This window comes from Nomia melanderi, chromosome 12, assembly GCF_051020985.1.
Source record: "Nomia melanderi isolate GNS246 chromosome 12, iyNomMela1, whole genome shotgun sequence".
Classification (NCBI taxonomy): Eukaryota; Metazoa; Arthropoda; class Insecta; order Hymenoptera; family Halictidae; genus Nomia; species Nomia melanderi.
This window is the reverse complement of record NC_135010.1, coordinates 2,981,921-2,999,953: the sequence shown is the minus strand read 5'-3', so window position 1 is coordinate 2,999,953 and position 18,033 is coordinate 2,981,921. Positions and strand designations below refer to the sequence as shown.

The window sequence follows — 18,033 nt, the reverse complement described above, 5'->3', positions numbered from 1 at the left end:
TTTATTTCTTCCGAGGAAAAATAATTTACTTACTGATGGCCATGTAGATTGCCTGGGTGACTGTAATTTTTTAAAATGACTAAGTGGAGAACGCGAAAAAACTTTTACACCACTGCCGGGACATAGCCATTTTGGTCAACTAATCACGTGATATAAAAGCACAGGCGGGAATAAAACTTTAAACGTGTTACACTCGTCCCTCCATTTACGCGGAGTATCGATTCCACGTGGATTTGTTATACGTGAATCAAAATTGAGTAAATAGAGTGTATTGGTATATACAAAAGAAGACAAACTATTGGAAAATAAAGCTCGTATAAATTTTATAAACACATATTTATTTTACATAGCTTAACAGAAAATAATAATAATAACATTTTAGAAAACAAAAGTAAATTTTATTCGATGTCACTAAATTCAGATTGAGTATAAACAATACCGTGTAGATAATATTATAATTTACCGCATAAAAGAGACCCGCGTAAAAAGAATTTAGCATAAATGGAGGGGTGTGCTTGGAATACGTTTATTCACTGTTTCTATCAGATCTTTTTGTGTAAAATATTGAATCTTCTTATTTTTTGTATTTATCCTGGCATTTAAGAAATATAAATATACATGTGGATGTTTTGAAAATTAAGTAGCTTCTATATATCGAAATTCTATTCTACGGTAATAGCCTATATTGAAAACTTACTGTACATACATTCTGCATGATTAATGTACCGAGAGTATCCTAAATTAGTTAACAAAAGGACAGATCTTCATTTAAGCCAAGTAGGAATTGCAGAATATTGGCTGGAGTCAATTTATCGGCATAAGCAGGATTTCGAAGAGGAGTCAGAGTGATGTAAGGATTAATCCTTTGCATTATAATTTAATTTCGCAGTCGCAGCCATTAGGACTATTTATCGTTAATAATATACTATTGCAATAAAAAATTCCACGTTTTTTGTATGTTTAGATGTACTCTAAAGCATGCAAATAAGTTGCAAACAAGGAAACTAATGTTCCATTAGAAATCAAAATAACTAAATGACATTTATTTTTGTTGAACAATATTTTAAATCTTCGCCATGAATCTGACAGGGTTCATAGAATGTTATGAAAATACCAATAATAATGTATCACCATAAATAGTTGCATTTAAAAATCACTTTGTATGCATACTTGCGAAATACGGCAATTCGCAATTGAGATTGTGCAGAACTGATTCTTCCTCTTAGAAAATTCAGTACTTTATCATTACAACTTCCTAAAGTTTCACAAACATTAAAGCAAGTTTTTCTTGGCCACTAACCTATTCATTAACAATTCTTGACTCTCTTCTTTTCCCTTGAGATCGTCGCTCCTGGGCAAACTAATTTCAGAAAGTATACTGGTTTCCACTTTTCGTGTACTTGATATAATATTGCATTTTACCGAAAATAAAACTCGCTTATTATTCTATTAGGAAGCTTCATAAAGTTTACGTGTAGGTATTTCAATTATTACTTTCGACAATTGGTCATGGGTCGGATATAAATAGTAAAAATGGTGGAATTTAGAAAACTTCTGTGAAAATGGTAAAAAGTATAAATATTCATGAAAACAGTAAAAAAGTAAATTAAAGATGCGGTATGCACGCTTTGGAAATAATTACGTTCGCGTTAACCCTTAGACTACCAACGGAATAATACATATCAGAGCGTCCCAGTGCAAACAAGCCACTTGATTGCACTGTCGTCCACCCCAATGGTAGTTTAGGGTCCATTTTACGAAACAACTCTGTTATTCGATTTAAAAGTGTGGATTATTCTGTAATTTTAGTGTTTTGTTAAAATTTACATTTGGTTATTCAATTTAACTTTGTTTATTTTAATTTTGTCCTAAAATGAAACAAAAAAAGTATCGGTAGTGTGAGAGTTAATAAAAAGAGAAAGTGAACCGTGTAGCCTTCAGTTGTACCATGCTTGTTTCTTTCTTCATTGTTGGTAGATTATCCATAAGTTAAAAAGGCAAAGGGGCAAGAACAAGTTTCTATTTATAGTAACCGTAACAGTAACTATAGCAATAGTGATAAATCACGGTTTGAACACATTATCTTACTACAATATTTTGTGAGTTTGCAGGAAGAGGAGGTGAACTATGAATTCTGCTATAACTTTCGTATGTATCAATATTTTTTGAGGATATGAAATATGATTATTATCATTTTATAATAGATAATACTGTCCAATAAATAAATATATAAATAAATTGGTACTTGTTGAGATTGGTAATTTAGAAATTACTTTAATCTACAATAAAGTCTAATGTCTGAATATTACCTAGGTTTTATAGCAATGAACGTCGATGCCACATAGTTTATATTAGAACAAATATTATGACTCACTAAACTCTGAGATTTGTTAATCAAATAAATGAATGAGAAAGGAGAAAGTTATTAAAAAATGAAGTTGCAAACAAATTATTCAATGAATTTTCTTTTTCGATTAACAGTTTAAGTAATTATTTTTAATCAGTTTATATTTACCTATAAATTATAGTATAGAGAGTTCTGTACAGTGGACTAAATAAATATATTTAGAAAATTATTGCACTAACACCAATGTTCATATTCAGCGACATGCGGCTTAATTCATTTACAATATAATAATAAATAATACCATCTTTTATATTTAATGTGACAAACTCTACAGCTTATCATTTCCTCTCATTTTATCACGGAATATACTCGCGGCAAAAACATATTTAAAATCTTGTCTAAGACGACTAGTCGATGATAAAATTTTCGACTTACTTCCGCACGAGTAATCCTCCGGTACCAAATGTTCGGGTACATCCCGCGTTTCACGACGCACGCCTCAGAAAGGGCACAAAGCCGCGCGATAATTTCGCATTCCACGATATTTTGCCCGAAAGTTCAGCAGCGATTCAGAGGTGTGACTTACACTCACTATGATATGCAATGCGTACGCAGGCCGTGTTTTACCTACTGATTCGTCAGCCGTTTTCGTATTCAGCGTCGCACCCCGAAGGGGCGCAGGCGCAAATCACGTCACGTTTCGTGTTCGAGAGCGTCGGCCGTCAGTTACGTCCTGACGCCGACGTCGTCGGGGTGGCATTTGCTAGCGTCCTGGGATCACAGCCCGACTCACGTTACCCACGCTGCCATGTGACCGCGAATTTATCCACTCGGGCATGGATTGTATCAAATCGATGCTTCTGAACCACTGAATTTTTTCGAATTTTTTTCTAACGCCACAGCAACCATCGCGAATTGGACTAACGCGTAACAATTTGATTCTTCGAGGACACTGTCTTCGGAAAAGATAAACGAAAAGCTCGAGGACAGGAGTTTCTGGACAATTTTTTTGGTCTTCACGCGATAACTGTCTATCGCGTCGAGCTATGTGAGAGTAAAACTTTGGAAGATGATTTCGCGCGTAAAGGAGAAGTGAGTGAAGTTCGCCGGCGCGAGCTTATCCCGTGCAGGGTAGAAAAAACGGAGGAAAGTGGTGCGATTTACGCGCATGATTACATCGGCGCATCATGCTAGTTTGTGAGACAATGCGGTGGGATGTTGTTGGATACCGTGATTTGCTGCGGTGCAAGTTTTTCATTCTTCTGGTTCTTGTCGGCTGCAGCGATGGATATTTGAACATCTTTATCAGCCAGTCCCAGGTTATGAAACTTTTGGGTGAGTTTTAAGGGAACCTTTTTACTCGCGCTGCTTTTCATCTCGTGCAAAAACACAGCGTAGAAGGAAGATTGACGGAATATTTCAATGAAATTAGTGTGTAATAATACTTGATACGGGCATTTTTGTTTTGTATTATTTTTTTAACAGGGTAATAGAATTTGTAACAGTTATGGACGTAGTTCAGAACTTGTGAAGGCTCTTTCTGTTGCAGATAATTACTGAGTTTTTGTTATTTCAATGAAATTTATATTTACCGCGTAAAGTAATGAAATTAAAGTTAGAGGGTCATATTTTTTTCAAAATTTGTTCTCGCTGCTGTACTTCTAGAAAGAAAATGAGTAATGTAATGTAACAGTGATTCTACAGCTTTGGAAAGTTTGAATAAGTCAATTGAGTAGAAATTATAATGGCATTTCAAAAACAGTTTTTTTCGTAAAGTTTTATAAATAAATTTATTATCGTAAGATAATATTTAAAACATAATATCCATACTTGTAATATTTATTAGTGTAATAATTATACTTACACATTAATTACATTATCCATTAGTTTTTAGTCTCGACAACATTTTATAATTTACGTAAAATGGTTTGCCAATTATAGAATGTTTAAAAACACTCTTTTAATATCTGAAAAGTAGAACTTAGTTTCTACGGGACGAGTGACTTAGTTAATAATATCTTAACTTCTTATCTTATAATATCGTGGCAGACTCGGCATGTTCGAACTTTCGAACGTAGGTTAGCAAATGTACTTAATTATCATTATACTCAATTGAGTTGAATTTAAATATTATTTGTCTATTATAAATTATTAATCATTGGAGAAAATGTATACATAGGACAAACATAAAATTTTTCTTTTTCTCTAATAAATTATTTACTAGACTATTAGAATTAAAATTATTAACGATAAAATAGTTTTAGTGAGCACAGCTGTAAAAAAAATCACAGGATAAGGGGATGATAGAATTTCTTACGAAAGAATAATTTTTAATTCATCAAAAATTTCTGTTTGGGCTGCATGCATTTTAGTTTCATGGCGAGTATGAATAAACAAACATATAAACGAATATTCCTTTAAATGAGTCAACACAAATGTGATTGTACATTAATATTCATTATCTACATTTAAGGAAAATGTATTGTAGTCTTTTAAATACATAATACCAGCCTGAAAGTTATTAAAAGTTAAAGACAACAGTGAATCTTAAAAGGAATAATTATGTAAATAGGTTTTATCTAAAAAACTAAAACGTTTGTAATTGAGGGATTCAATTAAATGAAATAGTGAAATAAAGTTTCAGTCGTCTTCAACAATTATCTTTAACAATGATTGTTCTTATGGGAATAAAAAGGCTCTGTTACTATTTTCTTTCATTTTATCGGATTTGAAGATACAGGAGAACTTGGAATAATCTTTAATGCTAACTTAGGTTTGTATTACCCGTTAATAGATTTTATTAAACTGTAAAACACATAAACACACAGAGTCGAAATAAAGTGAATTATCCTATCCTCGATCACATATCCAGGAAAATAAATTTTGCATAAGCAATAAAAAAAACGATATTCATACTTACAAATATGTAATATACAGGGTGGACAATAATAATTATTACCACGATTATTCAGGGACTCCTAATAATCTAACAAAAAATGCATCGAACGAAAGATAATTAGTTTTTAGTAATCTGTACATTACACTATAAATAAATTTCGAATCACATAAAATCTTTTAGATGACACTGGTATATCTTTAATTTCATAGCGTTGTAGCTAATGTCTAGGTAAAATTAATGACCTCTAGTACTATGACTTTGAAATAACCTTGAATTTAGAAATATGAAAGCAGATAATTTATTTTTGGTATCAATAATATGCGACACTGTACAAGATTTTTCAATATTTTTAAATTGAAGGTCATTTCAATGGCATAGGGGGAAAGAATAATTATATTTAACTAAAAATATTTTTGTTAAATATAAGAAACATAAGGAGAGAAAAATTTATGAAGTGTTACTGAGAGACTATTTAGAATGTTACGGTTCGATAGTGGTTATTTTGAGTGAATTTAGAACTTCAGTCAGTGACAACAAGAATTTCTTAATGAATATTTTTAACATTATTTTCCCCGTTCTTTCTTATATACCTATTTTTACTAAGAAGTAGTTTAATGAAATCCATTAAATTTCTTAATAAAGATTAATTTTATAATCATTATAGGAAAAGTTTAAAAGTGAATAAAAGGAAAATTGTTAAAATTAGAAAATAATTTCAAATTAAAATTTTAACAGGTGTTTTTTGACATCTTCAGTAAAAATACTGTTATAGTTGATATTTCTTTCTTTGTGACTGCATTTCCCGATTTCGTTGTTTTTAATATACGGGTAGTAGAAAGAACTTCAAATTCTTTGTTTTAGGTCTAAAATTATTCTATAAATAAATGCAAACAATAAATTAAACAAATAATGATAGGTATATAATAATGGTGATACACGTAAAACTTGTACGGAATTTTTAAATAAAATACTAGTCCATAATAAATCGTTACTTTTAAGGTTAGTAATATTACTGTATATTTTCCTCAACGATGTTGAAAAGAAGTGATTGTTTTATAGTTCAAGTTAGTCATAAATCTAGGTACGTATGTAGTTATAATTCTAAATACAAAGTACAAATAAAACAAAGTAGTAATGAATTAGACACATGATGAATATTCTTTTCCCAGAATACGTTTTAAAAGAATGGAAAAAATACGTATATGTACGTGTGTTTGAAAGTTATGCACGCGTTGGGACTGATATATTACTCACTCTTTCTACTTGCGTTTCCATCATCATTCAGAAACACTATTACAGATAAAATAATTCTTCAAAACCTTAAAAAGTACAAAACCTTTCGTATAAATTTGTATTAATTTCATAAATTAATACACGATTTTTTTTTAATTAATTATAAATAATTAGTTTTGTAAATCTATTAACATTTTATGTTTAAAATTGTTCTTTTATGGTAATATAACTTTAGGTTTTCTATTACATTTCCTCATCTACTGATTTTGAAAAATAGTTTTGCTAATTTAACAAAATAACAAATTAGACTTTAAGTTACATTTTATAACTTTTTCTTTTTATTTTCCGACGTAAAACAGTTATCAATAAATACTACGATAGAAATAACTTTCATACGGTACCGGAAATTGGACGAAAAATTATTCTAATTTCTATACTCAACCCTTAGAAAACTGAACTTTCAACGACTAGGTAAATCCGAGACGTCTAAGACCATTCCAATCGAAACACGCTGAACTTGTTAGGAACTATTTTTGAACGCATTCCGTCAAAACAAGTTGAGCTACTTGTTGCATCTACCAAGAAGAATTACTGATTTAAGTGAACCACTATAAGCTTGAAAACCAAATAAAACTTTATGAACGTTATATCAAAACGAACCCATCTACAACCATTAGTGACTAAATTGAATTTCCATTAAAATGACTGTACATACTCATTAATAACCTACGTAAAAAAGCGATGTAGGAATATAAGTACACATTAGGAATACAAAAGAACCTCTTTACGTGTTCGTTCTTCCTCCTAAAAACAAAGAGAGTAGCTTATCGATCGATCCACGTATTTCTATAAAAGACTTCGCAGAAATGACTCTGGCACACTTAAATGTCATAGTAAGTCGTATTTCCTCGCAGCAACGTCACTGCGGAAGATCGTTGTATCAATTTATTTCGCAAAATATTCGTTTTTGGAGGTCAACAGCAATGCACCCAGCCGCATTCACGCACCTATATATGCTTAGTCTCTATTCCATTCGATATCACTTTACGGTTGCACGATTCATTCCCTTCTATCCGTCTGTATATGGTTGGTCTATGTACACAGCTTGGGAGCGTCAGTTTTTTGCTACCGTGGAAGAGAAAAAAGTGGAATAACTGTATTTACGAGCGCGCGGCCGCTCGTGACTCTTCGAAAATCGAGCCAATCCGGGCGGCGTATCGCTCAGAATGGCTCCATCGTTCGTTTCTGGTGTCAAGGGTCTTATGGTCGGGTATCCACACGTTTTTCCATGGTTTTACGTTAATAGCGACATCCCACTATCCCGATACCGCGCGTCGAGCGGTAGGGACGTGATGGGGGTAGCAACTGAACTGATCACTGATCAATCCGATTAAAAAGAAATCGACGACCCTTCGATACATTTTCCAATCCCTTCGTTGCTTTGGACATTTTTATCTGAATTACGTTCCTACTGTTAACACCTGCGGATTTGAATTTTATTTAACCAGTTAACTGCGTTCGACGAGTAAGATAAAAGTATATGTATATGAATAATAATATACGCTTGCTTGTTTATTAAATAAAGAGACTCTATACGTGAAAATGCTGCTTGAACATCTTATATTCGTTACTTATTATATTTATGAAAGTGGTAACTTATATAAACTTTCGTAATTCAGTCGACAATATTTTTTAGTGTCGAATTAAATCCTAAGATAAAGTTTATGTATTTTACTAATCATAAAATTCAAATTATCATGTTATTTCGTTACAAAATAGAGATTAATTATCACTTAATTTTTACATTATAAATATGCTCGCTAATTTGGTAGTTTATCACTTTGATAAATGAACACTTTAATTTATCCACGCAAAGAGGAAATGACGTGTGAGGTACTCGCCATGATTCACTAATATTGTTTGAGTATAACGCATTGTCAATTGATTACTTCATCTATTATACACTCCACACTAGACTTCATTCATAACAAATTTGTTTGATCCACCAGAAACCGTATCAATCGAAACCTGTGTACCGAATTTTCATGTTACAATACAGTAGGACCTCCTATAACGCCATTAAAAAATCGTCGAAACACAGCTATGAAAGTGAGATTTTCCATGAGAAATTTATATAAGCAAGATATTTATAATTTGTCATAAAAATTAGGAAAGCAGGTTTCGTGAAATTTGAAGAGCTTCCTATTGCTGCACAAATGCAAGAATTTATTTTGAAATTTCTCACGGAAGCATCTTTATCATCTTAATAATTTCGAAATAAGAGTCTTGAAATCGGTCATTTTTACCTGATACTTGTAGTATTAATACAAGTTTTAGCAGTATCCGGTGAATTTTTCCAGTAGAAGATGAATTTCAGCAAAATTCGTGAAACCCTGTGGCGCGTAATATTTTAATCGCGTTATATATGTTTCTACCGTCACAAAATTATCCAATTCAATGTTAGAAGGAAGAAACTCTTCCCGTTCAGAACTAAACACAACACAAGTTTCGAAAGTACAAAAGAAAGCAACGAGAAGTGCCGCAAGTACCTCTTTGAAATTTATCAGCCCATTTCCCAACAAACAGAAGCACGAATTCAACCGTTTTCAAGCTGCGGAACGGCACGTTGGTGGATTGAAAAATGCACGATACCGAGCAATGCAACTTTGAACCGTTAGTCTTCGTCCTACGGTGTTGGAAAGGATGTGGAGGCATCGTCGAACGAAGTGACGTCGGTCTGTGGCGTCACTGCACGGGAAGAATGGTGGCTTTGGAGTCGATTTCTCAGATGCCTAAGCACCCGTGGCGCCTAACGGAGGATGTAATCCTCGTTAGATCTCGAATTTCCCGGCACCGTTCGGTTCGTCTGACCCCTGCCACGCGCGAACTGCTCGTCCAAGGGAGAAAGGGTTGATCGTGTCGCGCGAAGACCGATCCACCGGGGGCGAGTTTAGCCGACGGGGCTCTTGAAAGTCACTTAACTTAGATTGCGCCGACGAAATGACTTTAGTTCTCCCGGAAAACTTCGTTCCGCCGGCGGAGCATTGCTTGAAAGCACCGAAAAAAGGGCGACACAGGGGTTGGGGAGGTATGCACGGTGACAGAGATGGAACAGCGACGAGGCAGAAGACAGAGGCGGATGATAGAGGAAGATGAGGCAGCGCAGCACACACGAGATAGCCTTCCGGGGGATGAAAATACGAGTACACTTCCGGCTGATGCCTCTTATCTTGCGAATTCAGCATGCGTCTCTGGCGAAGAACGTTTGTACTTGCGAACCGATACTGATTGACAGGGAACTCGAAATTGTGAATTGTTGAGATAAGGATGATTATACTAACATATTAACCCTTTAATTGTGGGCGAGTTTTTTATTTTTCGGTATGAAACGCGGGCAGGTTTTATTTGCTGTGCAGATTTTGAGAGTTAGATAAAAATTAACTAATGAGACTAGTAAATAATGGGACTGGTGATAACTAAGAATAGCTTGATAAAATACTAGAGAGGAGTTAAAATTCAATTAACACTAAAACATATAGTAAGTAAAATTTTTCTAATTTTTTTTAGAAGAATGCGTCTTCTAATGTATGTTGATCTCAAGGATCAACAGCGGACGTAGTGTAAAATTTTTTACCTTGATATTTAAGGGATGATATTTTATTTCAAATTAAATGTGCCTATTCACATTATTTAATTTTACTAGGACTCTGTAAACGCGACTAATATTAAGAAAACTAAAATATTATATAAATAGGTTTCTTTAAATTTGTTTATAAACATAAAGAAATTATTTTGTTCCTGATACAGAAGATTACTAAAATAATATACAAAATTAAGTTTCGCACGGAAAACTCGCGTGGTTAAAATTCGTCATTTCCTGTGAAGGAGGAAACTTTTCTCAAAAGTTTGAAATCTGGAAGATTCTAGCGTAATTCAATGTTGAGATGAATGAAAATGAAAGAGTTTGTAACTTTATTTTCCAAGATAGGACACAGCTTCTCATGCTGTATTTTCATACATATATTTTAAATAGACCTGTACAGTAAAAAATATATTAAAAAGTGCAATGAAAATATTGAAAAAGACCGCGTATTCCTTGCGAATGTAAAAGGAAAAAAGTGATCAAGATCGTAAACGTCATTGCTATATATGTTATTTAAGAATATTAAATAACTAAACGTAGATAAGATATATAAATAAAGATATTAAAACTTTAGTCGTATACTAAACAAATAATTATTTTATTTGTCAGTTAATCCTATTAACTGCATTACTTCATCGAATTTCAAATTCAAAAACACGAAGTAACTTCTTACAACTGAGAGGCCACTTCGTATTTCGACGAAAGTAATACAGATATAGTAATACAGCAGAGGTGAGCCTTCGATCCTGATAAGGATATACGGTTTAGAGAAGATCGGATCAACAGATTCGCAAAGATCTGTTCATCTGGTTGCGATACTCGTATATCATATACATCTCATACCTTCCTGTGTATGTGTCGCTAAAAATTGAAGTGTATTGCTGTTTACAGTCAATGGATTTGGTATTCAGAATTTTGTTATCTCACTTCGTAAACAAGGGTGAATTAAATTTTTCAATATCTAATTAAATCAGTCAATTTACGTAATAAACTCCAAATAACCTTGAATAATTTATTAAAATTAAAGTGGACTGTAGTTAGCTGATGCTTGGAGTTTGATTATGTGACGACCTCAGTCGATAAAATTGTGCGCAGAAAATATATAAACGTAAATTAGAAATGCTTGTGAGCTAATGAAGTCTCGTTGCTGATTGACTGGTTAGTTCCTAGAAAACTCCTGTCATTGACAAAAAAGGAAGGTGGATGCGTCTTCGGCGACTTCCGGAAATCATGGAAGTGAGTAATTTTCCTATTGGCGATTCAACTAAACAGATTTGTCATTGGTGAAATGGGCTACGCGTGTAAGTACATTATTTTTGTGCGTAAGCCTCATATTTGGGCGCGCCAGTGACCATGCTCCTACCGAAACAGGTGACTTGCAGGTAAAAAAAAATCTTAGTTGGTCGTTCGGAATTTCCCGGCACGTGTTAGATGACTTTAATAGAAGCCAAAGTATATTCTCCTGGAAGTAATAAACATAAAGTCGCGAGTACAAACAATGAAACAGTCCTTGTTGATACAAAGATGTATAGAAATTGAGTACATCGTTGACCGGTCACGAGTTAAACAGCGATGACCTTGATTATTTTAAATTACGCGTGTCGCGATGAATTTTATCTCCTATGGAATCGGAAACATTGATTTTTAACCTTTTTCACTTGAAGTAACCCCTTGGTCCATAATTTCTTTCTTAACTCTGATCGATACGGTTACTTTGTCATCAGTAATTTATTGGAAAAAGAGAATAATTGTAAGTATATGTTATGCCTATATTTCCTTTTAAGTATAATAGTTGATTACAGAGGAATAATATATACTTTGAATTCGAATGAACTGAGTAATATATACATTTGTTGAATCATGTTGAAAATCTTCACCGCGAGTCTCACTCGTTGTTGTAGGACAAGGGGTTAAGTTTAGCGTTGAAGTGTGCTGCTCAAATATAACAATAATACTAATGATTCGATACACTAACCTTTCTCATTCTTACCTTATTAACCCCTTGTTCAATGATTTATTTCTTAACTATGATCGGTACAATTATTTTATCGTTAATAATTGATTAGCAAAAGAGAAATTTTTGATACTTATTCTATGCCTACGTACACTCCAAAGGTTAACGATTGATAATGTGAAAATGATATTTAATTTATATTTAACAAAAATAAATAACTCTTAGATTCTTCAAATTCGATTTAAAATTTTCGTCACGAGTCTGATATGATATTGTAGATGAAGGGGTTAACACACTGTTGACCGACCACGAGTTAACTCGTGCTTTCATGCCCAAACGTTGTTGACCTATCACAAGTTAACTCGTGTTTACACTGGCATTAGCTATTTCAATTTTTGAAACGCAGAACAATGTAGAATATTGCAATAGCAAAATATTCAAAGCTATATAAAAGATATGTCCAAAGTTTCATTTCAATTCATTATGTATAAATGAAGTATATTGAAGTTTATTTATATTGTCTCACTTCCATTTTTAATTACAAAATAATAACCGGTGACATGGGACAACTTCTGCGTGAAATTACCGGTCATCAATGTGTTAAAAAGATTTAAATAGGCTGTAACATCCACAATAATTCCAGGCAAAACGTTCTCCCAGGAGACCAGTCATATATCAGTGTTTCATGATTTGCGTCCGGAATTGATAATGAAACAATAGTTAATTAACTGTCTGAGTTGGTGAAAAATATGCATTCGCGTTAACGAGTAACATTTTTTCCAAACAATGCAACTTACGGTACGCGGGCCAGCTGACGCGTAAAGTTTCAGGAAATGGTTTTCGCTCGAACTCGCCCCGGCCGTGCACCGTAGAAATGGCCGTCCGAACACTTTCGAATTAGCCGGTGCTGAAATTGATTTTTAATTTGCTACCAGACACGTCCGCGCGTGCCGTACAATCGGTTTTGCCATGTTTATCCCGTCTGGACTGTCGAACGGACCGACAAACAGCCGACAACGTTATCATTCTCGTTGACTGCCGTAACCACCTCGTGAAACAACTCTCATCGGATAATTCGGCTCGACTTGTGTCGCTGGGAACGACACGAGAAAATCACTTATGCCAGATGAACGCGCCTGATGGAAAATCGCGTGACAGTTCTTGCCGCATGCGGAAATATTTGATCGATCTCCCGGCGAACTTGGGTTCGCAAACTTTGCCAAATCTGGGGTGTTGCGAGGGTATGAAATATGATTTTGAATATCTTGAGTTGAACGACCGACAGCTACGCTTTTTGGAAATGTTTTGGTATTAAGCTGTAATCATATGAAACTGGAAATATGGTTTTATTAAGTAAGAAATAAGGAAATAAATTTTTACTAAAGAATATAAACATAATTTTTATTGTTTTTCAAAGTCGATATCAGATCAACTGAATTTCATTATAATATTAGATGCTATCAAATTACTTATTTATATGCATAGTGCATGTTGACGCCTTCACTCGAAAGACGCATACTGCACGATACCGTTAGATTACCTAGAGCTGGAGGAGCATCGGTGACAACTCGAAAACGTGTAAACAATTTCTAATGGCACCAAGGTCAGATGGACACTTTCGCCCGTAATAAAGCAGTGCGGCAAGGTCCAGGCCAAAAAACCCGTACAAAACCACCATACGCCTTTCAACGCTGTTTTCAAGTTCGGGAGATGCTCCTCCAAGGACTCCATTTTTGTACCCCCACCACCAGAGAAAATCAGTATAAGTACAGTGTTTTTTTTCCCGGAAGAACAGAATCTCAAATATTGAGCAAACAACAATGTTACGCTGCCCGATGCAGCGTTAACTCATCGTATCATATCGTATCATAACTCAGCGTATCGTATCATATCGTAACTCATCGACCATTCGTATCGTAACTCATCGTATCGTATTCGTATCATATAATATCATATCGATATCGTCATTACACCACGACACCATTTCAACGCGTCCTCCAACGTTAATTCGTGAGAGGACATAGCTTGAGCACCCGACGCTCAACAGTGCACATAAATTATTAGCTACATGTATTCATGTATTCTTAAAATATATTTAAGAATTTTTTAATATGTTAATATCACATGAAATAGCAGGAGAATAACAAAATGCTTAACACTCTGACTGCCCCATCACCCAAATTCGGGTGACACTATTTTTTACGTACACTTGAACATGAATTTTCTTGGTGACATATCGAACAAAACGAATTTTGTTGAATGTATGAGATATAATAATGATAGTAAAGCAATTATTATGAAGAATCTTGACAATTTAGCTTCTGCTCAATTAAGAAAACTGTTTCGACTGCATAGGAATTTTTGACGAGTGTTTACTTGACAGTCAAAGTGTTAATTGATACAAATCCAAAAATTATATAGTCGTATTAATGTAAAATCAATTTTTTTAATGAATCTTATCACGAGTCTTTTTCCGAAATATTGAATGTAAATAGAATTTGTTTATTAAGTTAATCAATTCAATATTTTAGCTCTAGATTATCACAGTAATATCATCAAACTTTACTTGGTAAAGATAAATATACGTTTATCACTGACACGTAAACACCAGTCTTGTGTGTCTGCATTACTTTGTATATTGTCAATACATTTATAATGCAAATATTAAAAGTATACCTATAGTTGAGGCGAGAGCTTTGTTCTCTTTTTTCTGAAGGCAATTCTCTTTGAAGTGAATATTCATTCGCAGGTAGAAGAACAAAATTACTTTGAAAGAAATAGAAATTAAATGCAAGATTGTTGGATTTATTATACTTTTATAAAAGTGCTTTCTTTGTAGTTATTAATTTCTTTAATAAATTCTCTTATTTGGTAGAATAATTCAGTAAAAATAATACGTAATTGAATGTAATTAAAAGTGGAGTAAATAATTTCAATGTATGCATGCAAGTACAGTCTTACAAATTATCTTTATTTTCTGTTATTTATTAGAGATTGAATTCTATATAAATATTCCTCCTATAACTGTAATTTTTATTAATTCAGATAATACATTTATTATTATAATAATATAAACGTAATTGAAGTAAACTTTAACCATGTGTAATGTATTCCTGGTATGTTTATATACAATAAATACATCACTGAATTTGTCTTATAGAAAAATGCTCTTATATTTGTGGTTCACTTAAATGACGATAACTTCTACAGTGATTCAAATATTTGTTGTACTTATTAAGCATATTAATTACCTGAGAACTATTCGAGAAGTGTGCAACTAATAATTTTATATAATAATATAATAATACAATAACATAATAAACTAATTTAAATTTAAAACAGCGTCTTTAACATTTACCTAGGGTAACAAAAGCAAGAACAGAACAGGCAGAACAGTTGGAATTACTAAGTATTTATACAATCGACTGAGAGTCTACCGTAGACACTACTACATTACCTTCAACCACCTGGCAGATCTTACTGAAACAGAGTTGGGCATTGCTCGAATTGTTCAAGTAAATATTTGTCTAAGATAATTAACCAAATAAATTCTTGTCAGTCAAATAGTAGATTCGAATAATAGTTAATTGCAGCAAATTACATCTATTCATTTCACTAATTTATCTTTATTTGCTCAAGTAACAACGAGAGTAATTTTCAACGAGTATTCGTTAATTCTGTTATATGTATCTCCGACACAATTGTAAGAAAATCATTTAGTAAGAGGAAGATCTCATTTAAAATATTATTTAATTACTAAATGTTGTATAAAAACTGAAGTTAAATAGAAACTTGGTTTCTTATTAAAGATTATAATATATCAATATTAAAGTACACTTTTTTCCATATTAAATAATTTTATAATATTAGTATTTCAAATAATGAATTTCAAAAACATACCTTAGTTGTGCATCACTTAATTAACTCATTGCTAGATTATAAATCTTCATTAGAAAATAAAAATATTTAACTATATTTTACAAAAACTGAAGTTAAATAAATGCTTTCCTTCTCATTAAAGATCACAGCATATTAATATTGAAGTAATAATATTTTTCATACATATTTTCCGTGAAACAAGCAATGTCTAAAAATGGTCATACTTAAATCTCACCCAACTAACATATTCTTCGAAATTCGAACTACCTAAAGTCCATAATTTGACAAAGTACCCAAATCACATTGAAACGAAGTACAATATAACCTCCAGACCATCATATCGAAGAATAACAGTTTTCCAAATTTCATCCGGATCGATGATATGGTAGTGTGAGTAGTGAAATTCTTAACACTAAAACTACTGAGTAATTAGATTGACTTATATCTGTCTTCTAGTCTTATATATGTGCAGACACACAAAAACACTGAAACTACCAAGCAGTTAAACTGACTTTTCAAAACCTCTTTATAGAAACTCAAAGAGTGTATCTGTCGAGACTTCAATTGCTTCACAATTCAGTTTGCATATTGCTAAATCAATTTCTTTAATAATTTTTCAGAGAAATATCTGTTATCTTTTTAATAATTACAAGAAGAAGACATCAGGAATGAATCATTTTGACCCGTCTGATAGTTTCAGTGTTAATTAAAAATCTTTCGCAAAAACGCTCATAATTTAAATACTTGCAAAATAAACATTCTGGAGTGGATCAATTCGTTAACCGTACCGTACGATAGTTTTAGAGTTCAAGCTAAAAAGCGTTTAAGCTTACAACAAAATTCACTCGCGTCGCAGTTTAATATTATCCACATAAACTTGATCTCAACACTCCATTGAACAGCAGTACGTGCCACTTCGTCAAAGGCTCCCCAGACTCCCTTGCATTCCGGTTTATCAAGATAAAGGTGTACCGATAAGACCACGAGCCGGAAGCTGCTGTCAGGTTGCCAGGGCAGATTGTCCTCTAAACTGGGGTGGCTTAGGAGCACGGTTCACGTCGAACGACGTAGGCATCCTCCGATGGGGACCATTTATCATAGCCGGCGCCCGCGCGCTCTGAAAATATTGACAAAAACCGTAGCAGCCCGGGACAGGTTCGTCCGTGGAGCGGGCTGCAGGCCGTGTCGCGTCGCGTCGTTTCGGCCCTATCAATTTCCACGAGCACACAGCCTGCAAGGAGCGTTAGCCAAATTGCAGCAGTTTGCCGACGGGTAGATCCGGCCAGACGATAACGTAAACCGCCATGGTTTATGGCTGAGCGATCCTCCCGTGTCTCGTGTTTGTGCACACGGTCGGATGCGTGCGAATGCGCGTTTGTACCTGTGGATTCACATATTCCGTCGATATGTGCATAAATACGGGACACACACCGCGACGCAAGTGCAAATACATTACGTATTGATAGAGGCCCCCGACGGCGCGGCGCAACGATGCGGCTGGCAGGCGTGTGCGCGTCGCGCATGGTCGCTTCTTAAATAAACTATGAGGAGCAAAGATTGAAATTCCATTTCTTAATCTGTGGATGACGGGCCAATGATGGATTGAATATTTTAGGGTATTCCGCTTGCTATCGAATTAAATATTCTTTGGTCTGCATGGTGCAGGCTGCGTTTGTAATGATGCTAGGAACAATCGTGGTGAGATATTGTTGTTTTTAGATGTGGGAAAGTATAGTTTGATTACATGTTAACATGTTTTCTTATGAGTTAGTATGGCAGTTGTATTGGTTAGACTATTCTAATTTAGTAGAAAAATGTACAATTATATGCCTTCTACTCGATGTTGCTTAAGGGAAGAACCGTGGAAAGAATGCAGGTCTAATTAGTTAGCTTTCATCTTCTCTCATCTACTTTTTCATATTAATTTGCTAGTTGTTGCTGTAGCTACGCGGAATCAATAAAAACTATAAACAAAATACATAACGAAAGACCTGTTACTTCTGTGCTGTGATTGAAACTCTTCTCTTCAGCAACACGGAATATGTGTAAATTTAATCTGAATCATGCAAATAAATAAT

The 18,033-nt window shown here is 33.8% G+C and overlaps 1 protein-coding gene across 1 annotated transcript in view; it reads left to right on the top strand.

Moving 5' to 3' along the window:
• Window positions 1-3,086: 3,086 nt before the first annotated feature.
• LOC116426099 (tyrosine-protein kinase Dnt) overlaps window positions 3,087-18,033 on the top strand; it is a 208,441-nt gene continuing 193,494 nt past the window's right edge. Inside the window, exon 1 of the mRNA XM_031974585.2 lies at window positions 3,087-3,682. Within this exon, the coding sequence (XP_031830445.1) occupies window positions 3,535-3,682 (148 nt within the window). The 5' untranslated portion in view covers window positions 3,087-3,534. The remainder of the gene's footprint in view (window positions 3,683-18,033) is intronic.